This window comes from Mesoplodon mirus, assembly GCF_964341445.2.
Source record: "Mesoplodon mirus genome assembly, chromosome: 11".
In the NCBI taxonomy this organism is placed as follows: domain Eukaryota; kingdom Metazoa; phylum Chordata; class Mammalia; order Artiodactyla; family Ziphiidae; genus Mesoplodon; species Mesoplodon mirus.
The window spans coordinates 53,639,130-53,664,953 of NC_138987.1; the positions used below are offsets into that span (position 1 = coordinate 53,639,130).

A 25,824-nucleotide genomic window follows, 5' to 3' on the forward strand; every position below is an offset into this window, starting at 1 on the left:
AAACTGAATACAGGAATAACAGGTAGATGTCTACTGCAAAAGTCTGAGCAGAAATAGTAATCACCTGAAGTGTGGTAGTGAGACCAGAAGGAGAGGAGAGATTCAAAGGCTAAATAGGAGAAAGAATGGATAAAAGCTGGTATTTGATTGGATTGTCAGGGTTAGGGAGAGAGGGAAAAGTTTAGGCTGACACCCAGCTTGGTGGCTTAAGAAACTGGATGCTGCTGGTATTGTTCACTGAGATGAAAGAACAGAAGTATAGAATAACAGGTTTGGGGACGGGGTAGGAGGTGAGGAAATAAGTTCCACTACGTGGTGATATAGTCCAGGTCGTGCAAGGAGACTTAGCCAGTAGGACATCTGAAATATGGGTCAAGATGCCTTTTGAGGGTCAAAGACACGATAGGACCAGTGAAGCTGGTCGGCATACATATCACCTGGAACACTATTAAAAATATGTACTTCTCAGCTCTCCTCTGGAAGTGAACATTCAGTAGGAATTAAAAGAATCTGTAGAACCAAGAAATCTGTGCTTTCTAATGCTTCCGAAGCTTAGCCAGATTTTTGCATTAGCACAATTTCTAGGGATACTCTACAATGGGCTGGCTCTGTGCAGGCTGTGTCTCAAGGACCCCAAAATTTGGCTATGTGCCTCAGATACTAAATTTTCCCTTTTATGAAATAAACTCAATCATACATGTGACACATCAACTGTTTGGGCAATGACAGATATAAGCACCAATGCTTTAACTTTTAAAAGTAATATTTAAAGCCATTTGAAATCAAGAAAGGTTTTATTTTATATTTTAGTTCTAGAATTTATTTGGTAGGGTTTTATATAGTATTTCATTTCTTAGATATTGCCATTTTCAATTAAAGAGGGATTAAAGAGCAATTAAAGAGAAAATCTATTTAGGAAACTCTACTTTTGAAATTTAAAAATGATAAAATGGCTATTTTTCTGTATTTAAAGGGCCTATTCATTGCCATTGAGTTTTATTATTTCTTTCTTTCTTTTTTTTTTTTTTTCGGTACACGGGCCTCTCACTGTTGTGGCCTCTCCCGTTGTGGAGCACAGGCTCCGGAGGCGCAGGCTTAGCGGCCATGGCTCACGGGCCCAGCCTCTCCACGGCATGTGGGATCTTCCCGGACCGGGGCACGAACCCGTGTCCCCTGCATCGGCAGGCGGACTCTCAACCACTGCGCCACCAGGGAAGCCCGAGTTTTCTTATTTCTTGAACATCTTTTAGAAAGTTTAAACGGTTTGTTGAAAGCTGGATCCTCTTACCTCCAATGTTCTGCATTGTAATGGAAATAAAGGCTCCGATTTTCCCAGGCCATCCAAATGCCTTTTCACCTAGTTTTTCATAAATTAAAGATCCTGTAATCAAAAATGAAAAGAAACTTGTTTTAAAAAAAACTGTTTTCGTGACTAAAATATTTCTATGTAATTCTACACTGGAGCCTCAAACATGTAAATAAACACTATATAGAAATTACAAACCCCAAATACGCAATCTCAAAAGCCATTACAAAATATGGTAAATGTTCCCCAAACAAGAAGCGATGCCTTCATACATCTTGGCTCCATGCAGCAAGTCAGAACTGTTATTTCTATCATCCACCAAAAGTCTTTCTCTATTTGGCTTGAACCTGAGCAGGATGACTTTCACTTGTCCCACTTGCCCAGATAACTAAAAACATGGAGAGACCATGTGATTGGGGTTAGAAGAAAATGAAATGCAAAATTGACTAACACCATCCTATAGGTATAGAGCTAAAGACTTAAATACCCTTTGATGAGAATCAAAATAGCATGTCTTAGGTCTAGGGAGTAGCATACCTCCTTCCTTGGCAGTCTTTAATAAAAGATGAACTGAATAGAGAGATAGGATTGCCACGGCAAGCAGCATGATTCTGTGAAGGGAATAGAGAGGAGACAATAATGTTTCTACAAAAATTAAGATGTAATAATATTAGATGTTACAATACATTATTACACCGGTCTTTTCAATCATTAACTTTCCGAGAGTATGTGGATTTGGCAGAAGCTGAAAAATTCTTTTCAGAACTCCACCAATGCCCTTAAATGTCCCAGAACTGGAATTGGCTTTATTTTATGGGCCAAAACGTACTATTGGAAGTTCCTAACACACCTTTTTTAGTCTTAGATTCTACCCAGTAGTAGAATCTGGTTTATAACTTAGATGCTAAATGTATAGCAAAATTAGCAAATACTTACTCAGCATATGGGTATATGTACACCATATTTGCGTGATATTCCCATGAACATTTATAATTGAAGGGATATTCAATGACCTGACTAAACATTAATCTAAAATCTAGAAATACAGAAGTCAAAGCAAATTCTGAGCTCCGTTACTACTGAGTTTACATATTAGATGACAGTGATGAACCAGAGGGTCTGGCAATTGCCTGTATAATAGAGACAACAGAGAAAGGTAAGTCTAGGGTGCAGGAAAACCTTTTCTGTATTCAGAAAAATCATTTCTGGCTCAGGACCCTCCACATGTCCACAGGCATATACGATTTCTTTATGTATACAGTGATCAATGCTTCTCCAAAAAACAAGAATTGGACAGCAAAAATAAAGAGTGTAGGTAGAAGCAACTATATAATAAATTAAGGCACAATACTAAACTTTACCTGAAATTAAAAAAAAATCTTATCCTTTGTTTAATATGATGAGAGCGTACCAAACAGTCTCCCCTCAACTGATCTAATTCTTTGGTAATTTCTTGGGAAGTCAATGTTACAAACGTAGATTTAGACCACGAGTTACAAATGTTATAACTATTTTAGCTCTATTGTACTTTTTTTTTTCTTTCACAAAACATGTTCACCAGAACTGCCTAATCAATGTCTTATTCATACATTTTTCCATATACGTTATGAATTGACCTGTTTTAAAAGAATTATGTAAGTCAGATTATATAATTTTGTTCCCTGGAAAAATAATGAGCATACCCTGTATTCTAAATACACTTTCTGCTTTGGCAGAAAATACTAAAAGTAACACCTATGAAATCCTATGTCACTTGTTGGGAATTAAGGGAGATTGCTGAATACAGTTTGGGCTACTTGGATACACAAAACACACCTCATGATATCTAGCTATGTAATTGTTCTGGCCAAATTAATCTGCTAAATGTTTACAGGCCTGAAATGAGGCTTTCAGTTTTAAAAGTGGAATACTCTCCTGCCATGAAAATGAACTCTAGGACTGGGGGGAGTGTTTCTTACTTCTATTCATCAGTGATCTATGAAAATTTCCTAATTAATTATTTTATTTTATTTATTTATTTATTTATTTGTGGTACGCAGGCCTCTCACTGTTGTGGCCTCTCCCCTTGTGGAGCACAGGCTCCGCATAGGCAGGCTCCGTGGCCATGGTTCACGGGCCCAGCCGCTCTGCGGCATGTGGGATCTTCCCGACCGGGGCACGAACCCATGTCCCCTGTATTGGCAGGTGGACTCTCAACCACTGCGCCACCAGGGAAGCCCCCTAATTAATTTTAATGGTATGTGTAATTAGTAAGAAGAAGGCAGTCTTTTGTCTTAGAGATAGTGTACATTATAAAAGTGTACAACTATGCATATGAATATACCTCTAGCCATTAGGAGACAGAAAATTTTTAAACACTACTTTATTTCAAATGTGGCTTAGAAAAGTAAAGCTGATATCAAAACCCATTCAGCTAAAAAATATGACATCTAACAGTTCAATCAAAGCACTGACACAATATAAATATTTATAGTTCAGCCCGATCCGTAGCCCTCAAATAGCTGTGTGATTACCTAATCATAAGTGATATTCAGAACACAAATAGCATATATTTATAATATAAATGTTGCATTCTTAGACAGTTATTTAAGACTCCAGCACTGCATTAGGGGTTGTGATCTGCATTCATACTGATGCCTGACTAACATTAGACTTTATTCTTTTTTTTTTTTTTTTTTTTTACAGTCAGTCCCCATAGACTTTATTCTTGTGAAGCATTTCACTGCCACCAACTGTGTCTTTGAAAATACCAGGCTGTACGTAATGCACAGATGTCTGTGGCTGTCTGTCACAGAAAATGTGGTGTCCATCCTCCAGGTTGGCTATGTGATGCTGCTACCACTAGGCAGCATTTGACCAAGTTTGGATAAAGTGCATTGGTTTAGGTATAAACTTTGGCCACTCTGCAAAATCCCCGTGCCAAGCACTGTTTCTAGGTCTTGGGGATACAGACATGCAGTGAGTAAAAACAGACATAGGCTCAACCCTTTGGAGATGATAGTCTAGCAAGGGAGAGAGACATTAACCAAATGAATCAGATGACTGCACTAAAATATTAACACTGTGATGAGTGTCTAATAAGGTGGTTTGTCCCCGTCACGGAGATTGGGAGAAGGCATAACTGAGGTGAGGCTGAGCTGAGTTGTGAGGAGTTAACTAGCTGAAGAGGAAAGGAAAGAAGGTTCCAAGATCACGTGCAAAGGACCTGTGGTGAGAGGGAATGGCAGCTTCATGGGGTGGAGAGAAGTTCACTGTGCCCAGTATATCTTGTATATAGGGGCACAGGGGATGGGACCAGGGCATGCAGGAATCTGTAGGTCTGGTTTGGGAAGGGATGTTTTTCCTAAGAGTGTGTATAAAGTCAGATTTCCTGCCAGGAAAGATCTTTTTAACTGTTAAACACCAAATTATTTTATAACGAATTACTTTGTAAAATGGTTTCTATGGACTGGTAGGGCTGTTCCAGCAGTTTGGGGGATTGGGCACATAAACTTTCTGCCATTTGGTATGATGATTAGACTGCTCTGATTACTTTTCATTGTTGTTTTATTTAAAAGGAAGAGAATATGTTAATATTTTCTCAGATTATTCCTATTCACTAAGATCAAACTTCAGATTAATTGAAAGAGCACCAGGTATGCATGGGCTTTGAACCAAGTGTAGATATGTCCATTCACTTACATAAAAAGGATGATCCCTGTGTTGGCCATGGCATAGGACAAGCCCAGGATTCCACTGCCCATGATGGCATTACTCAGATTGAATGAAGACATTCCAAAGGAGGTGGTTCCAGGATGCTTGAAGAAAAAGGGATGCGTGATAAGCAAACGTTTGCCAAAGGACGAACCTTTTTTTGGATTATTCTTATCCTATATTATCTTTACTGGAGGAGACTACCATCCAATAGTGAAGATTAAGAGAAAATCACAGTGAATAAAAGTCATGACTCGGGCTTCCCTGGTGGCGCAGTGGTTGAGAGTCCGCCTGCCGGTGCAGGGGACACGGGTTTGAGCTCTGGTCTGGGAGGATCCCACATGCCGCGGAGCGGCTGGGCCCGTGAGCCATGGCCGCTGAGCCTGCGTGTCCGGAGCCTGTGCTCCGCAATGGGAGAGGCCACAACAGTGGGAGGCCCGCATACCACAAAAAAAAAAAAAAAAAAAAAAAAAGTCATGACTCAACTTCAATAAAAGTGTGTAATTTTCAGTGGAATGTATTACTTGATTTAAGCAGGGGTCTCAGTAAAAATAAAAAATACAGGTTGAGTAATATAAAGAAGGGAAAGCATGTAGGATTGCAGATTACATTTGGGTTAAAATGATTTCTCCAAAAAACAAATAAATTTCATAAATGATTTATGCAGCCATATGGCGAACAGGAAAAACAAGCCCTTATTCCAGTAAGGGCCTGAATAAACAGAGAATGTGCTGATCAAGGCTTGGAAAATTTCAGTCACTTTGTTTTTGCACAGAGACCCAGGTAGATCAGACATCCTCAAGTCCTGTTTACTGCCAGAAAGCAGAAAGTCACTTACATGTTCATCGTCATAATCTGCCAGCTTCTTTTTCCCCAAAAATCCATTTGTCAGAAATTTCTGACTTTCAGCATCTTCATTAGTAAATTGACTGAACACATACACACAAAGGAAAAGAAGACAGTAAAAACATCTAGTAAATGCTCTGAGTTATACTTATGTTTCAGGTGATCTGTCACTGAATTAGGAGAGGAAAAACAAGACACTTAAGACTTTTTTTTCCTCTTCTCCTCCACAAACTACTGTTCCTTCCAGACCAATGACTGAGCCCCATTTATGAATATACTTTGGGAGGGAGGGAGAAAGTTATGAAGAAAGAAAATATTTTTTTAGTTGGGATCTTTTTTAAGCCACATTTCTTCTTCACACATTGACTACGTAAAAAAAAAAAAAAGAGAGAGAGAGAGAGAGAGTATAATTAGAGCTAATTTTGTTGCCATTTCGAGCCCTCCCAAAGAAAGGGAACAGAGTAGTGACTGAGTTTTCTCAACTGCTAATACACCATGATCAGAGGATCTTATTAATTCAGTAAATATTTATTAAGTGCCTTGGCACTGTGATCCCATCTCACTTGATGCTCAAATATCTCTGTGAGAGAAACTTCCATGTCTCTGCTCTAAATATGCGGCGACTATGGCTCAGAAGAGTGAGTTAGTGTGTCCAGCCGCACCAGATCCCAGGTCTATGGTCTCCCACAGTGCCATGCAGCCCTGGGCAGGGCACTGTAGCTGGTATTTTCCTCATTTTTGGCTCCATCTTTTTATAGACATATCCCTTGCTGGAAAGGAGTTGGATGGTAGCTCTGTGATGTGTTTGGTTGTGTGTGAGGGTGTGTAGTTTAATTACTCTGAAAATGTACTTGAATTGTTAGACAATGAACGAAACTAAGAAAAACATTAAAGAAATCCAATGAATTAATAGAAGAGTTGGGAGGACTTTAAGATGTCACTATCCATGGAACATTATGACTGCGGTCTACTTGGTACAGGCTGGAAGCTGCACATCCCCTGATAGTACTGGTCGGCTCCTGGAGCTCTATGCCAGAGGTTTTGAGGATATGGATCTAGTACCAGTCACATTTCCGAAAGGCTTGACTAATGAGTTCGGCTGCCACCATTGCATTTTGATACTGCAAAATATCACACAGGCTTTCTTTTTGTTACAGGAAATGCTCAAATATGTATGCTTCTTTAAAGTGCTTTATAATTAGATAGATCACAATTTTAGGGCATTTCTTGCATGAGAAAGTAAAATAAAATGATTGGAGAGTATTTTATTAAAATAACCCTTAGAAATATAAAAGGGGAAAATAATTATTATAGATCTGTACAAATGATCTCTTATAATAGAAGCTAATTCTGAATATATCTTTATGAGAAAGAGGGATAACAAGGTTACTTTCTGAGAATAGAGAACAATATAAAGTGTAGATAGAATGAGCAGACAAAATCATAAAGTTTTGTGTGCTTTTCTAAAACTCAAGAAGTGGATTTTCTTGAACCTCATGGTGTACAAGTTAGGAACATATCCTGTCATTTTTCTCCTATTTCTGGAAGGAAGTATAATGCCCTCAGATGCTGCCTTCTTCCATCTCTGCACTTCTGCACTCCCCCTCCCTTTTGTGCTTTATTTTAATGTCCGTAGTTAATATACTTGCTATGTGGAGACTGGTACATAATGTTCATAGTTGGAAACAGAGACCATAAGATGAACTGGAGCCCAAAATGAACCTAACGATTATAAAAACAAAAGTGTCATCTAGATTTAAACTCTGGAACGTCCAATGTTCTATTTTAACCTTAATCAATAAGTTAGAATCCTTTAGTCCATGAGTAATTTTAAAATTTTTAAATGTGAAAGTAAATAGACTTTCTCCTTTGAGGCATTTGCATGTTCATATTTTGGCATGAGATGAGTTGTAGTCAAAAAACATGCCAAGATTGAATAAAATATATGAGAAATGTCCCCAGTGTCTTCAATGATTTAATACCAAACCCAGCATATATTGAAAACATAAGTATAATGATTCCAAATAAATGTATTATGTTGAACTTCCCTCTAAATTTACATTTAAGAGATCTATCCAAACATAAACAAAACCCATCTTTTTAAAGTGATCATACAATTGCAAAATGATGACCCACTTGAGTCAGGAGTTACAAGCTAGGTCACTGTAAGTGTTCCAGAACACATTAACTGAAGCTAACAAAAGCATTCTTGCTCTTTCCATGATGGCTTTCAGAGGATCAAATGGAATGACTCTGTAGGACTGTTCTTAGGACCATGTCCCCTTCAGCTCTGCCACCTCCATAGAGCTCATATCTGTGTGCATCCTTCTCAGAAACAAAAGAGCCCTCAGATTTGATCAATTTCCTGAGGGTGATGAAGTGGAGGAGGAAAAACAAAAGTTTACTGAGTATCATCTATCTCAAAGGCACTCACTTAATCCTCAGCAAAGTAGGTGTTGGTTTGCCATTCTGCATTTTCCACTGAAGCTCAAAGAAGATGAATATCTTCTCCAAGATCAGGTAACTCCTCTGCAGATTCCAAAGCCCTGGTTCTACCACATTGTGCTTCCTCAAGAGTCACCTAACTAGAAAGCATCACGTTTACATCTCCACAGCCTCTCTCGTCTGACAGCACTAACGTTTACTGTGCTGGCTTCTTGGAGGAAGAGCAGTGCTTCCTCCAGACACCCTTCCTGGATGTTGTGAATGCAATAAGACGTCTTGGTTTGAGGATAATATTCTCTACTTCAGACTGAGATTTGGTCAAATATTCACTTCTGAATGTCTTAAGTCATGCATAATTTGTGTTATATAATATTTTGTGAGAAATTAATAAACTTATCAAATAACAGTTGTGCAGCTACTATGTACCAGGCAGTACCATTAACATGTTGTAGTGGCATCGTGACCATCTGGACAGGGAGAGGTTACACAAAGCAGGGGGTGGTCACTTCTAACTGGGGGAAGGCTTCACAGGAGAACTAACATTGAGCTGAGTCTTGAAGGATGAGTGCAGTCAATAGAGCAAAAGGGTAAGGTGAGTGAGTAATACTAAAAAAAGGGCATTCCAGGCACACAGGGCAGAGTTAATGAAGGAACAGAAGCTCTGAGTGGCTCGACAAGGCTAGGAAAGAGGGTACAAACAGGGAGCAGGGCAAGAGATGGACAGGAAAGCTAGATGAGGGCCAGATCATGAAAGGCCTTATATGCCAAGCAATGTATGTATAGTCTAATCTTTCTCCTATAGCTAATGGGGAACCACTGAAAGTGTTTACCCAGGGATGGAACATAAGTCAATTTGCAATTGTAAAAGATTACTTTTGCAAGGGATGTGAAGGGCTAGTTGGAAGAGAGCAAAATATAAGACAGGAAGACAAATCAGGGCTGTTCTAGTAGACAGGTGACAGATGATGAGGGCCTATAGTAAGATGGCAATAGAATAGGTACAGACAAGTGGGGAGATTTGAAATATTAATGAGGTAGAACCAACCAGATATAGTTGAACATTGGATGTGCGGTTTTGGGGAAAGGATGAGCCAAAGTTGACACCAAACATCCTTTGATTGAGTTCCTGAATGATAGTGATGACTTTCACCAAGATGGGTTTGCTCGAGGAGGGGCAGAGTTTGAAGGGAATGGCAGTAGTTCAATATTAGACATTACAAGTTTGACTTTATCAATGAGGCAATTCAGACACATGAGTCATCCAGTAGAGATGTGTAGTAAACACATCTGTGAGTTGAAATAGAAGTGGAACAGGCAGAAGATATGGCATATGTTCAGTGGGTGAAGCCTGATGGCTGTGAATAAGCTTGCTCATAGGACACTTTTAGCCAGAGAAGAATCCCTGCAGAACTCTGGAGATGTAGCAACACTTACAGGGCAGTCAGAGGAAGAGGAGGCTGAGAGAACAGTCCAAAAGGTAACAGAAGTGATAGGCTAATATCATTTAAATTATTCTATATTATTAATAGGGACAAGAACACTATAACTGCAATTCTAAATCACACAAAGGATTGATATACAATAATAATATAATAAAGTGTACTTCAGGATCAGAGAGTTGATGTGTTAACATCAAAGTCATTGTTATGTCTCAAATAGGTAATAAATCCAATTTTTCCCAACAAAAACCTTGTTTTCCATGTCCATAAATGTCTCTTATTTTTCCATGGAACCTGGTTATTTTAACCCCATACCTGCTCATTGCTGCCTTTTCTAAATTTCCCATCTCGGTGTAGCTATCTTGAATACTTTCTCCACTGATGCTCTCATCATCAGGTTCGATGTTGACATTGCTCAGTTCCATGGGATCCATTTGAGCTGTCAGCGCTTTCTTGTCCACACACAAGCTCCTTCAGTGTAAACAAGATACTGTACCTTCAGCTTGAGGCTCTTCTACTTGGAGTTATGTTCAGAACACTCTGTTCTGCACACAGAACACAAAATAAATCATTATAATTTACTTTAAATTAGATAAATAAACACTAGTCACTTATTTGTGTATGTTCTCTGTAAAAACATGGAAAGGAAGTAAACTCCTGAAAACTTCACATAAACATGTCCCCAAAGGTTCCATTACCCAATACAAAAAAAAAAAGAAAGATAAAGAAAATGGAAGAGAAAAAGGAAAATTCTTAATAAATTGCCAAATCATCAGGTATTTATAGAATGCCTATGTGTGGCAGGTGCTTTGCTAGTCACTGTAGGAAGAAAAAAAAATCTTAAGACATGGCAGCAGTCTTTAAGAAGCTTTAGCTATTTGTAAGCAGATTGCATGACTTAAAAGGGTGACAATAGTAAACTGTTGATAAAGGAAGATCTGCCAAGGCAGAATCTACCAGTGTCTCTACCAGCAGTAACACAGAAAATTACTGCTTTAATTTGTTAATTGGGCATGAAAGAATTAACACCACCAAAATGCTTGATAACATGCAACACAGGGTAGGATCAGCCTCAGGGAGCCACTTTCCAGGCACTTGGATCATGAAGCCAAAGTTAAGAATAGTAACAAAAGCAAGTACAGGTTTATCTTTGAATCAGCCTCAGTCACCATCTATATAAAGTTGAAATGCACTTTAACAAGAAAAAGGTCCAGCTTTTAGGTTCTGCTCTGCCTTTAATTCATTGGATTTCAGCACAAGTTATTTAACTTTTTGACCTCATTTTCCTCAACTGTAAAGTGAAAAGGGGTGGACTGGCACTGTGTTAAAAGATGCTATGAATCCATTAATGTTAATGTTCTGAAATTTTTACTATTGAAATTCTTGTTGAATCATTATATTGGGAGAAACACTATTACTCTTGGAATGTGTGGTTCTGGAATATGCACTACCCATTTGGTAAGGAAATCCTGAGTAGAGAAACTAACATAAAAATTGCTCCAGAATTCATGGAATCCACAAATCCCCTGACAAATATGAAACAGCCACATGAGAAGGTCTCCACCATCCAGTGCTGCAGCAGCACATCTGTGAAAGACAACTCACACTCAAAATGAGTTCATACCCGAAATCACAAAAGTTACAAATCACACATGGAAACTCATTAGGAGTGTCAGTAGGCACAAGAAATAATAAGATTCATACCCGAGTGACTACAAACTGCAAAGTAACTTAAAATGGACTTTAAAATTAATATAATAAAAGGTAATAAAAGATTCAAAATAAGAAATAACATCCACAGATTAAGAGCACGGTAAAAACAAATCAGGCTAGTATGAGAAACAGCCAATAAAAGAATTCTAAAAATAAAATATATAGTCATATAAAAAACTCAGCTGAAGGGAGAGTAATGAAACTGGAAAATAAATCAGTGGAAATCACTCAAATTACATCACAAAGAAAGAAAGAAAAATATAAAGAAGTTAAGAGACATGGGGAAGAAAAATGAGAAAAACAAGGTTAAACATACCCTAATAGTTATTCTAATATGAGAAAATTATGAGACTAGGGAGAGACAAAAAGGACATAATGGCAAAGAACTGTTGGGAACTAAAGAAAGATAGTAGCCCTCCTGATTTAAAAAATCACACAGTACTTCAAGCAAGAGGAAGAAAAATGAATACATTAATATGAGGTAGTGTAAGTATATAACATCAAAGATGAAGAGAGAAATGTTAAAAGTACTAGAGAGAATAGAAGTAAAACACACATACAGTTAAAAAAGATAGGGCTTCCCTGGTGGCGCAGTGGTTGAGAGTCTGCTTGCTGATGCAGGGGACATGGGTTCGTGCCCCGCTCCGGGAAGATCGCACATGCCACGGAGCAGCTGGGCCCGTGAGCCATGGCCGCTGAGCCTGTGTGTCCGGAGCCTGTGCTCCGCAACGGGAGAGGCCACAACAGTGAGAGGCCCGCGTATCGCAAAATCAGTTTCACTTCCCAGTAGCAATCACTAACGACAGTTACTGTTTTTAGTTCTTCATTTAAAGTTAGTCATTCTAAATTTAAACTATTCACTAAAACCTCTCTGACTTGGTTTATCAACTCTAGACTGACACTTAGGAAGGATAAGGAAATTAGCATACTTCTTTCTATACTCCTAATTCCTTCCCCCACCCTTCTAATTGTTTCAGTTCATGAAATACTTCTACAATGTTGAGATGCATAATAATTTCATCCTATTCTGTAAAACAAATCACAATTTATCTAAAGGATGTTTCTGAACACTAAAAATGAATAATCAGTATTTACAACATTATGATTGTGTAAATAGTATGCCCAAAGAACCTATGGTATATTTGACTACATAATAAAGGAAATATAATCCTATATTACTAAAACTTTGAATGTAAATTATCCATGCCCTTTTACTTTCTGAATGGCTTTCTCCTCCATCCTCTGGGTCTTGTTCAGCTGCCAATGTTCCTTGAATGCCATGCCATCTCCTTTCTTCAATTCATTTTGCATTGTGCTGAAATACTGCCTTGAATAACTTTTTTTCACACAATAGGTCCATGTTTGTAAACAGAATTTCTGAGTTGTGTCATATTGGAAAATGTCTTTACTTTGCCCTCAAACTTTTTTGATTGTTTGAATTCTAGATTCAAAATCATTTTCCTTCATAATGTTGAACATATTTGCCTCTTGATTTCTAGCTTCCACTGATGAGTCAGATTCTCATTTCTTTGATTTTTTTTTCTTTTGGAGGGTTTTAGGATCCTTATCACAATCTGAAATTTCTCCAGGATGTAACTAGATGTGAGTAGTTTTAAAAATTCATCTTACACCACACGTGGAGAGCCCATTCATTGAAAAGACTTGTGTCTTTCTTCTGACCATGAAAATGTTCTACTATTTTAAATCTGTTTCTTCCCTCTAAAACTTGTATTAGTCATATATTGGACCACTTGATCTCTATTGCCAAGATTTTCTCTTTATTTCCCATCTCTTTATTACTCAATGTTCAGGGATAGTTCCTCAATGTCCAAAATAACAAATTTGATCTTCAGTTGTGTGACATTGTGATATAATAATAAATATATATTTGATCTTCATCCTCATTCCTGGCACAGAGCTCCAAATGTAATACAATAAATTAATATTTGGGTTTTGTCCCCAGTTCCTGAAATAGCTCTGGAGTGATAAAGGGGTTTTTGTCATTGTTGTTATTCATAGCAAGACCCTTTCAAACACACCTGAGTTTACGTTAATGAAGTGACTTTTGTAAAGCCCCTAAGGATGGGGGGGATGGTTGCCAGGGGAACCAACCAAGTGATTAGAGAGTTGGAGCTTTCAGCCCCACTTCCAACCTCCTGGGAGAGGAGAGTGGGTGGGGACTCACTAATGGCCAGTGAGTTAATCAGTCATGCCTAGTTAATGAAGCCTCCATAAAAAATCCTAACTAAAGGGGTTTAGAGAGCTTCTGGATTGGTTACCATATGGAGGTGCTAGGAGGGTGGCACACCAGGCAAGGGCATGAAAGCTCTGAGATCCTCCCCCTCATACTTTGTCCTATGCATCTCTGCCATCTGGCCGTTCCTGAATTATATCCTTCTATAATAAACCAGTAATCTAGTAAGTAACTGTTTTCCTGAGTTCTGTGAGCAATTCTAGAAAATTATTAAATCTGATTTATAGCCGGCTGGCCAGAAGTACAGGAGGTCTGGACTTGCCATTGCATCTGAAGTGGAGGCAGTCTTGTGGGACTGAGCCCTTAACCTGTGGGAACTGATGTTGATTCCAGGAAACAGTGTCAGAACTGACTGAATTGTAGGACTCCCAGCTGGTGTGGGAGAATTTGTCAGTGTGAGAAAAACCCATACTTCTGGTATCAGAAGAAAGTATTAAGAGTAGAGTAGAAAAACATTGTTTACTTTTAAGCTGTACCCATTTTATTTTTCAACCTGCCCACTAATTATTTTTCACACTCATGTTTTTAATTTCTGAGAATCTGTTCAGTCTCTTCCTCTCTTTTCATGACAGCTTTTTTTGTTTGTTTTACAGATGCAGTATTTACTCAACCCTTTCTAAGGCTATTGATTAGAAATTTCCAAAAGCTCTCTTTGTCCCCTAAATTATGTCTTTTTTTCCTGGAGTTATTCAGTTTGTTAATCTTGGCCCTTCTCTTCCATAAGCCTGGTTTTCCTTAAACTCTTAGCGATCCTAGGTTGCCTGTTCATATTTGTGAATGAAGAATATATTGGTTAGCTTAGAAAGCTAGTCCTTGGGGTTTCTCTGAAATCTTGCAGGCTCATTACACTGATGGGTTGCTCCCTCGTGGGTCCTGGGTAAGTGGCATCTATGCACCCGGTCTGTGTGCAGAACACCTGCAGGACCCCACTCACAGACACAGCTGGCACTGTAGGCAAGGTGCCTCTGGAAGAAAAACACAGTGATGTATTTTCCCCTTTTGATGGAGCTTCCATTCCTGCTTGTTATCCCTTTTTGCCTGCTGTGGAGGCCCTGATATTTATTATAGAGTCCATTCTCAGGCTCTCTTTCAGACTAGATTACAGCCTTATCCTTTGGGCTAAAGAGGAAGCCCAAACAGACCAAGAGTCCAAACCAAGGCTCCTTGGTGAAGACCTGGTCATTGGTTGTTGGTGATTCATGCCTCCTCTTTGTATATATTGACTTAACTTGGAACCGCTACTGGGTCCTTCTGGAAAAAAGCTCATTTACCTGGTTTACCCCGGTTCCTTTTCTCTTTCACAGGTTTTCTAGCCCTATCTGCTTCCTGGCTTCTAGGAATTCTTAAAACTTCCATTTGTTATTGACACTGCTATTATTTTACAGAACTTTTGTGGTTTTGTTCTTTTAAGAAGTACCATTTTGTTTGAAGTTTCATTCTTTGAATCCCTCAAAGGTAGGTCATAAGCCCCCCTATTTTAATCTACCCTCAAAGCTTCATAAACCAAGGAATCCTCAAGTCACAGCTTTGACCCAGGCCTGTACTGTGATCTCCAGTTCCAAGTGTCCAGATATACACTTGCATAACTCAAAGGTAGTTTAAATTCAATGTGTCTAAAAATCTAACTTGTGACAGTTCCCCTTCTTCCAATATTTCCTCTCCAAAGAATGTTGTCACCATTTATCCACCTCCTCAAATAAGAAATATCAGTCTTCTATTATAATTTTTTTATCCCTTACATCCAGCCTTTTCCAAAGTCTAGTTGATTTTACAAACAAATTATTTTTCAAATTAGGCTACTTCTTTCCCTTTCTTACACCATCAGTCTTGTCCAAGCGACCATCATTTCTTACAGTGTCAATTGCAACAATTGTAATTGATGCCTTGAGTCCTTTCTTGTCTACTTTCTCCCTCCTCATTCATTTTCCACACAACATCCAGAGTGATCTTTTAAAAACAAAACTTAGATCATGTCATTTATTTGCATAAAATCTTCTATTGTCTTCACTTTACTCTTAGGATAAAGTCTAAGATTCTCAGCATGCCCACAAGGTTCCACATGGTGCCTCCACTTCTGGCTTCATTCCTTCCACACTCTCCCCACCTCGCTGTACTAGCTACTCTGGCCTCCTTTCCATTTCAGGGACTTCCCAAGTTCTCTATCACCTCAGGCCATTTGCACATTCAGGTCACTGTGCCTGGAATGATCTCCCCCTCCTGCATGCCACGATTTGCTTAGTCAATCCCTCTGGGGGATTACAGGAGTATACATGTCAGCAGTCCTGGGGACTTCAGCTAAAGTCTATTTCACACTGTACTTATTCATAGGAGCCTCATTAATTTCATTCACATTAAGCAATGCTAATCCTAGGGTTAAAAACAAAAGAGAAAATGTCAAACACTCTTATGGTACTTACTACTTGCCAGACATTATTACAAGGGCTTCACATCTATCAACTCATTTAATTCTCACAGCATCCTACTGAGGTAGGTACTATTTTTGTTCTTATTCCCATTTTACAGATGAGGTAATGAAAGTCCAGAGGGGTTGAGCATCCTCTATGCTACACCACCTCTGTGCTGCTGTCTCTACTACAGAGAACTAAAGCCCAGACGGAACAGAAAATCTGGTTTTGGTGATAAATAGAACTGGTTGTAAGTCCTGACCAAATTAACTAACTTCTGACTTTCTGTCATCCCATATGCAAAATGAGAATAAAGCAGTGTGAGGGTTTAAATGATATTATGCATGGCAAAGTTTGGTTTATAGTAAGCCCTCAATAAATTTAAATCCCTCTTCCCTCTCCCAATCATCAGAATTTAATTACTGCCTACATCTGCATGCAAATGTGTATAGTATTTCATATGAATATCCACACATGCATATAATTTACCATAGGCAGTTAGAGGACCTTACAGTTCTCAAACTCTCACAAACATTGTAAGCAAGGTAGGTACTCCTTCACAAATAAGAAAATTGAGACCTAATCTTATATTATTTTCACCATATATAAAACACTTATTTCATTCTGTTTTGAAGATGGTAAGATAGATCCCATGAAGTATGAAATAGTAGTTTAAGACCTTGACCCCTAATCCTAATATTGGTTCCAGTCAGAGACATCGCACAAAAGTTGGAACACATTTTCATAGCTCATGTTTTTAGCTCTGAAAATTCTATTACCTATTTTAAGGGAGCAATAGCTAAAAGCACAGTTTTAAAAGAATTAGAACATTATGAGAAACTAGATACTCTGAATCATTTGCCTGCAACACAAAGTACATCCTTTGAAGCATTTAGACTACAGCATAATTGCTAAAACTTAATCACATGTTTAATCAATATGGAAGTATTTTAAAGGTGGTATTTATTTATTCAACAAATACTGAGAATTAAATATGAGCCAGAAACTATGAAAGACAGAGCATGGATAAGACAGAATCCCGGCACCTTATGAATTCTGTTTAGTATAGAAAACAGATTTTCGAACAACTATTATATTATAACTTTTACTTTTCTCTCTGAATAAATACTTTTTGAACAAATCAATGAATCACTGCCTTGCCTGGGGAGGCTAGAAAAGAATGATGCTGGCAAACGCTCTGATTGAAAAATATAATAATATAACATAGTACAATATAATAATAAATATAATATAATATAGTTTTCTTAGCCATAGATTCTTCTGCTGCTCTCCATCTCAGTACATGGCACCTCATGAGAGGTGCTCATAAGTGGAATCTGGCTGTCATTATTGACACCTCCAGTTCTCTGTCCTGAACTCCCCCTCCCCTGTTCAATTATCACCAAGTCCTATCAATCCTTCTTGCAACATTTATTTAAAATTCATTTACTTCTCTCTCCATGACCATTATGGTATTCCAAATGACTACCTACTAAAGGCCCCAAAATGATTTTTCTCAACACTTCTCAGAATAAAGTCAAATTTCCTAATAAACTGTAAGGCTCTACATAGTTTAATCCAGAGTTCTTTAATCCTGTATTGAATCACATCCCCCCTTACTCACTAGATACACTGGACTTCTTTCATTTCTTCATTGCCACCTCAGGAATTTTAACATGCTGTTCCCTCTGCCTGGAATGCCCTTCCATGCATTCTTACCCCAAGTGTCTTCCAAAGTTAACTAAAGAACCTGAAAATCTTTAAATGCCACATGGTCAGAGGCCTGACATCTAGAGTATGGATGTCTCCATGGAGTATGGTCTCCTCTCCCTCACAATAATTATTACACTTTGCACTTACATTTTTAGTTGTATGATTATTTGATAAATAACTGTCTACTCCAATAGGTAAAAAATTTCATGAAGGTGGGAACAGGGCCAGGTTTGTAGACTATATATACATATTCCCATCATCGAGCACAGTGCCTGGTGATACATTCTCCTAAGACCAAGGCAACTTTGTATGATCTCCTTTATAGATACAAGTACACATTCTTGTTATAGCTTTATAGGTTAATATTTCAAAGTGAAATAGAAATGTTCCCTTCTGGTTCCCAAGAGAAAGAACAGCTTTGTTAGACAAAGAATGTTCAAAATTCTTCTAAAAGAGAAATCAGATTTGGTTTGACATAACTTTTGGTAGTCTAGCCTTTCTAGCTAATTAAGTTAAGTTTCTCTGCAAAGGAGATTTTGCAGAAACAGACTGGATATTCTGGTGCAGTGGTCTTCTGCATTGCCATTTTACTTCACTCATTCATGAAGGTGCAAAATCAAAACTTGAAACAAAGATATTTGGCACACTATCACCATTTGGAAGACTTTGTTTCATCATATTTATTAAGCCAGCCAGATGTCCTAAATAGCTGATTCCTTGTGTCCAATTTCTAGTTATTAAACATTATGTATAACATTTCTTTGTATCATTATTTATAAGCATTTATTTTACCCGATAGGTGAAAGTGAAAAGGGAGCTAGCATTTCCCACCATCGCTATTTGTTTTGTCTTTCATGCCAGCCCAGTTCTGATGAATCTACTCTGAAATCTAGGTTTAGGTGGCAGATTTTACACTTTGGTTGAGTGTGCAGGAAGTAGCTTGTCCTGCGGCTTCTAAAAGCCAAATTATCTTGCATCTCAGGAACTGATTTAAATCCACATCCAAAATATATCTTAGATAAATGAGCATAGGTTTGACAATGAAATAAACCTAATTACCTTTATGTGAAATTCTCTTAAACAATTTCCCCAACAATGCCATTCTAGTCACACATTGATATTCAGATGGCTTATTAGCCTATGGCATGATTTCTCACAGAAATGAGATCCATAAAAGCATTCACTGTCATTCAGTCTGATGTACATCTTAGAAAAGAAACTGCCAATAATAGCAGAACCATATTCACTTGACTACTTCCTATTGCTGGTGATAATACTTTAGCATTTTTCATTCCCTTCCTCTACTTAGACATAGCTTAGAAATAATATCAAGGAAGAACTAGAAAAGTTAAAAGAAATAACCTTATGCTGAGGTCTTGTCCCTTTGCTAAGAATATTACGTTTGCTAATATAAGAATTAAAGCAGCCCTTTGATGAGGTATAAAGGACTATTCATAAAATCTGAATACATTATTTTGCTTACAAATTTTCTAGCTCTGCTCTGAGAAAAAGACATAGATTCTCTAGTCATCTTAAATGTTAAGAAATATCTGAAATTCCTGCATAAATTTTAGTTCCTATTTTCCCAAACAATAGTTTGTTTCCAGAAATGGACAGCAATATGTAGCAGATATGAAATTAACATAGTGAACTCTTTGTTCTATCCATGTTAATACATGATATTTAATAATCTGTCATAAATTATGCATACACTAAGTTCCAAAATGTCTACATTCTATATAATAGATACTGGACCACTCCCAGAGTTACTATTTTTCTTCTGAAAATAATTTCTTTTACTTTCTTTAAAGTAACTCATGTATTAAAAATAATAGTTTCAATAACCCATAAAGCACACTGTATAACATGGTTAAAGAAAACTCAACAGTTTAGCTCTCAAAACTACATTTCTCAGTACTTAAAAGTTACTGATATACTTCCTAGGAGTATAAATATAAAGACTTTCCAGATAATCGCAAAACATTATCTAAATATAAATCGCAACAAGTAGAAGATCTTGGCCTGTAAAATAAATGGTGATCTTTTACAGGAAACATACCTAAATTTCTTTAGTTCATCAAAAATAAAAATTCTTTCATCCAACAAGTTGCCCATGAATATGATATATATCATTTCAAATATTTTTCACTGAGTTATAAAACACTCAGTTTTGTTATCACCTGTGCATTTAATTAAAATAATCATCATACATTCTGTAAGAAGCTCAAAATACAAGGATACTTAAATCCATTGAGAATTCTCCCCATCTGATTAATAATTTTGAGGAATAGAGCTCAAATTTTTAATGATTCCAGTCCTTCCAAATCCAAAGCTTTGCTTATATTCTACTCAATCTCTCAGTTTCTTCTAGTAAATTTGCTGCAAAAATACTCCTTCACTAAAATGGTTACATAAGAAGACAAGGTACGACACAACTTCTGTTTTTCATTTGACAGTGATGCAGCCCAAACATTTAGCCTTTCACATCTGCTGCAGTGATATGATGTTCCTTCTTTGATTAGACTACATTTTTGTGGGTGTTTTTGTTTTCAAGATAAAGAAAACCTTTAATGTTATAACACTGAGAATGCACTTCTCAAACATTAGACTTCCTCCTAAGACAAATTAAGTTGGTTCCTCAGAGTGATTAACCAGGAAATGTAAATAACTAAACCCTTGTTACCTGCTGGTTTTGCAATATTTCCCTTTTCTATTATCCACCTAAAATTATCTACAAAAGAAAACTGTAATCAGGATCTGGGTAAATAATTTCAATGTCTGATATTATATTGAATTGATCTTTTTTTAATGAGAAAAAAAAAGTTACCCAAGCAGTGTTTTCAAACATTTTAATTTGTAATAAATAATCAATACCATAAAAAGAAGAAAGGAAGCATTATTTTAACACTGCAAACATTCATGTAAAAACAGCTTTACCTTAATTATTTATCCAGTCCTGTGCAATCTTTCCGGAATTGTTTGGAATGGCAGACCCCTGTTGCAGAGGTGACTTATGTGAACCTTTGGGGATCTAGACAATGATTTAAAGACCAGTGGGAGTGAACTAGACAAGCCAATCACCACCACCACTTCTCACCCCAACACCTCCCTCCGTCCAACTTGCGTCAGCTCTTAAAAAAAAGTGAAGCTAAATCAGTTTACTGTTGTACATTTGGATTAAACATCAGTTACACCAATTTCTATTTGCTTTTAGAATTTTGGCTTTTATGCAACAAAATACTCACCTACTGAAAGTTTTTTCTTGATTCGTGTCATTCTGTATCAAGATTCTATAGGTTGCTTGACTGATAAATCTCAAAATGTTAATTTTTCAACAGGTTTATGAACTTAAGTAAAAGTAAAATAATGCCAGAATAACGGAGTCAGACTGCTTAATGAGTATTGTTATCAGAATGCATAGAAAATGTTAATTGAATAGCAAAAGGGTTATTTTCTTTTGAATTGTCGATTTTATTCAGAGGAAGTGTTATAGAATAACAGACACTCCCAACAGCACCAAGTTACTCAAGGTGCTGTGAGGTTGGAAATCATAAGCCCTGTCAGCCTCTGCTACCATTTCAAAGGCAGTGTGCTGAGTAAGCAAAACACTATTTGGAGTTTTTAAAGAATTTCTAAACAGACATTTTCTCCCTTTCAAAAAAATCTACTTGGCTTTCCACATATTAGAGGAAGAGTTCAAATATGTTGGCAAATAATTCATTCTGTTATGAAAATGTATAAAGCAGACATTCTGAAAGTGAGGTGAAAAAACAAATTAAAAAATCAATCCGGAATTAAGGGTTCTTTGCCTTTTTAATATTTATAACGTGGATAAACTATCCAATAACCAATCAGAAGGAATGCTAGATTGCAACAGTTGTGTCAATTCCCTATTTCTAAAAAAAAACGACTAAACATTGTTCTTTGAGTAGGAAATTCTTAAGTTGATGCAAGACATTAAACATTAAACAAAATGTCCAGTTATCTGTTTCTCTTTTCCATTTTAAATGTGCCCATTTCATCTATTAACTTTATCATGGTATGTTTACATTCATTTGTCTTTTAGTTAGCTGCTTCTTTATTTTTCAGAGTTACCTTGTAGTTTTGTGCCTTATCAGATAAAAATTATTATGGTCTAGGGGAAAAATGATAATAAATACACTAATTTTAATTTCAGATAAATTTAAAGACTAGTCCTTTTCAAATTACTTCCATCATTTAATTATAATCTTTCCAACTTAAGATTTCCTTCTGTTTGCAAAGTTACCAGATGAGTATAAAATTAAGAAAGGAAAAACCTGCACTAATTGTTAGAAAATGAAATACTTGTATTCTAGTAAAAGTCCATTTAATAGTGGAAATCCATTTCATACTATATCTTCATATAAAATAGGGTGGAGATAAATGTATAAACACCTACAGCTTTACTTCTCTTAAAATTTTAAGCTTTGGCTTCCATATAATTCTGATCTTCAAGTTCACTAAATAATTATAGCAAATTAGCATGTTGGATTAAAATTAAAAGTACACATAAGAGACTTCTATGAAGGGTCTTTTCATATTTCTTTAGAACCTACTCTAATTACAAAATTCTTATCACAGAACTTTCCTAACATTGACTCAAGAATCAAATACACACATACAAAAATTAATTTGACAAAAGTTGGCTGAATTAAAATGACTTAGGAATTTTTTGTTATTTAACTATTTTTCCCCTAGATATTTGGCATGTTTAGACATGCAAAAATTAATGAAGAAATGTATGGTCTGGTCTTGACAAAACTCACAGTAACTTTCCTTTCATAAGGAAAATACAGACTTAAACATTATAGTTTCATGTCCTGAACATTTCTTAAAATCATATCATAATGTGATTTCACATATATATTTGGTAATAGATTATTCTCCTTTGATTTTTTAAAAATGCAAATGCTACATATTCTGTTAGGTTCTGATTTGGTTCAAGCATCACTGTACAAAGAGGTAATGGACCAGAATATGTACATAATTTTTAAAAAATGAATAAAATGAAAATGAAATGAATAAAATGAAAAATATGTGGGTAGTGAATAATGAAGCAAGTCCTTCACATAGGAATTCATATAAGTGCCACCAAGAACAGGTATATGAAACTTGGTCAGGGTAGGGGTGTAGTTTGCAGGTGGTAAAATATGTCCACTTAAAGGGATACCGGGCTTCCCAAATTATAACATGATTAATATTAGCAGAATTGCACCATATGCCATAGGATTCCAGAAGATGAAAAGTCCCCAGGGGCTGAGCCCATCCAAGACGACTTCAGGGAGCCTAAGGACCTAGAAGAGGTCCTTAAAGTCCAGGTGAGATTGCAACGGGTAGAGAGGAAAGGAAGAGGCATCCTGGATGCAAATTGTAGACATGATAAAAGCATATTCTGGCAACAGTAAAAAGTAGTCCGGCTGCAGCAGAGAATTTTCAGAGCAAAACAGAATAGAACGGAATGGTCCAGGCTGTAAAAGGCGCTAAATCTGGGGACTCAGATTTTTGTGATCAGAATCTCTTGAAAGCTTCTGAAGAAAATCATAGAATCAGCAGGGAAGGGAATAAGATGGGATGATAGGGTGGAGCTAGAGATAGGGACAAGGAGGATGCTGAGGATGTTGACTGATGGCTGGGCTTTGGTGATATTTGCCTGTCTGAGAACAATGGCAGAAGAGAAGGCAGATGGAAAGGATTTAAAGTGGGGTCAGTGGTAGTTTGACTCTTTCTTGTACTACTGCTACCATTTATCACTTTCACTAGCTCACAACACATGCTGTGAATTTTATGTGATCATTCTATGAGAAATAAGAAACTTGCAATAAAATCTTCATATTCCTTTACATAGAGAAAGAGAATATATGGTGGTAACTCATACATTTCAGGGCCCCTCCCGTTAATCTGTGGCTATTATTTTCAAATAGTACAGAGAAGGTCCTAGAATGTATATCCCAATATGTTATCTATTAAAAGTACAAAATTGCTGACTCAAAATAAACTGATTCAGATCACATCCATGCATTGAATCAGGTTTTTTTCTTGCCCGTACTTAAAGCATTGCTCATCTTGTTTCAAATTTCTACCTTCATTGATTTCTTCGAAGGGAAAGTTCCAGCTGGATAAAGTTAAAATTGGTCAACAATTTTTAAAAAATCCCTTAGCCAGATCATCATGGCATTTTTCAATGACACTGGGATAGGTAACCTCTTGTTCTCATCATGACTGTACCCAAATTTCTAATTTTAGTCATGGGACAAAATGATACTTGGAAATACAATGTGGTTATAGTCAAATTGGAAGAAGATGGGTAGCAACAGTAACAACTAAGAAACAAAATGACCTAAATTTTAATAATTTTGTATCGCCTTTCTATCTGTATTCACTTACTTTTCTTTGCTCTTACTTCAACTTCCCTTTAGGTCACCTACCCTTTTCCTTGCTTCTGTTTCTTTTTAAGTTTTCTGTGTCTTTATGATGTCTTAATTTCCAAGAAGAGAATTTTATCATTTCCAGGCTTTAGATTTGTAAACTCAAAATCTGATAAAGTAGATCAGTTTCCAAGATTATAGGTCTGTTCTTATCCAACAGCCAACATTAGTGCTTCCAAATACGGACAAAATGTGCATTAATCCAACTTTTCTTTTTTTTTTTTATAGTATTATAGGTGAACGTCTGTCTGACCAGATCACTCCTAGAAATGGAAAACACTAGCACAGCTGCAGTTAGAAACAAGATTTTGGTTACTTCTTTTTAACATAGGATTTACTCTCTGGCTTTTGGGTTTCAGGCTTAGAGTGATGAAGGGCATTTGTGATCTTTTTTGATGTCACTCTTTGGCCCTCCAAATTCTTCACCTTATCTCTCTTAGTATGAATACAAGCAAAAAAGAAAAAGAAGAAAAACCATACAGAAATGTTGCAGAAATCTTCCTAAATCATTCAAATAGCAGAATTCATGTTATCCTAGAGGTGACCTGAGCATGTAGGTCCTTCCTGCAGAGTGAGGGAAGCATAGGCGTGCTATAGGTCTCTCTCTTCATGGTTATGAAATTATTAATCTCAATTTACAGAAAAAGAAATAAGGACTACAAGAAAATATGAATATGACCCCCAAAAGCCATATACCAAATTAATTGTAAACATAGAAATAAAGATGAATAATTTTCTAATTCCCCTTCAGCAGAGTCTCTCAGATATCTATGGAAGCTTAGGCCACTTCTATATTTTGAGGCTCCAAATATACTTTTTAAATTTAAAAAAAATCTTGAATGGGGTTTCTAAATTGCCATACATTCTTCAGTGATCCTATTCCACAGAATAACACCTCAACACAAATATAATACAAGTGACTTAATGAATAGCCTTATTTGACGATAACTTCAAAAAGTCTAAATTTGGGACCCTCTCAAATATGAGGCCTTAAAAGGCTGCCCAGCCCTGGCCCCTGGGAGAGGCCCTGCTTTTCTGTTCAAAAAAACCTCCCTGACCAAGAGAAGGGCAACAACCCACGAGTGCTGAGGAAATTGCTCAGTTGACGGCATACCCCTCTCTTGAGCCCAGCCTAAACCACCTTTACAGTTATACAATGGAGCATTTTGGAAATGTTTGAATAGTCACTGTGTTGCAAAATTAGCAAACAAGTTTGGTGCAGGTTGACAAACTTACTGACTTGGCCACAGACCTAAATAGCAAATTCCTTTTAGCCTTAGCTGATGAAAAAAAACTAGTTAGAAGACAGCTCATGTTGTTCATGATATTTTGTTCTCTCCATTTTGCCTTTCAAGCAACTCAAATCTTTCTGGTCCATTTCATTTCTTGATCCCACATGGAAATGATGCAGAGAAAAGGGTATCACAAGTTCATTCCAGGCTTCTGCTTAAGCAAATACCCCAAGGTGAAGAAGGATAACAAGGTCTGTGTGGCTTATGGGTGGTTATAACTTAAATAATGTACTGAAATTCTAAATGTTAAACTAGAGCTCTTAAAAGCTTGC

At 36.9% G+C, this 25,824-nt stretch overlaps 1 protein-coding gene across 4 annotated transcripts in view; it reads right to left on the reverse strand.

Moving 5' to 3' along the window:
• The window catches only part of SLC38A4 (solute carrier family 38 member 4), a 68,497-nt gene that overhangs the window by 19,675 nt on the left and 22,998 nt on the right, over nucleotides 1–25,824 (reverse strand). For 3 of the 4 annotated variants that reach the window (XM_082636759.1, XM_082636760.1, XM_082636757.1), the window contains exons 2-6: nucleotides 10,045–10,274; nucleotides 5,838–5,928; nucleotides 4,988–5,103; nucleotides 1,844–1,917; nucleotides 1,289–1,381 (exon numbers count right to left, since the gene is read on the reverse strand). In XM_082636759.1, the coding sequence (XP_082492885.1) occupies nucleotides 1,289–1,381; nucleotides 1,844–1,917; nucleotides 4,988–5,103; nucleotides 5,838–5,928; nucleotides 10,045–10,163 (493 nt within the window). In that variant the 5' untranslated portion in view covers nucleotides 10,164–10,274. Of the gene's footprint in view, nucleotides 1–1,288; nucleotides 1,382–1,843; nucleotides 1,918–4,987; nucleotides 5,104–5,837; nucleotides 5,929–10,044; nucleotides 10,275–20,751; nucleotides 21,313–25,824 lie in introns of those variants that run through there. The other variant, XM_082636758.1, reaches the window with a different exon arrangement.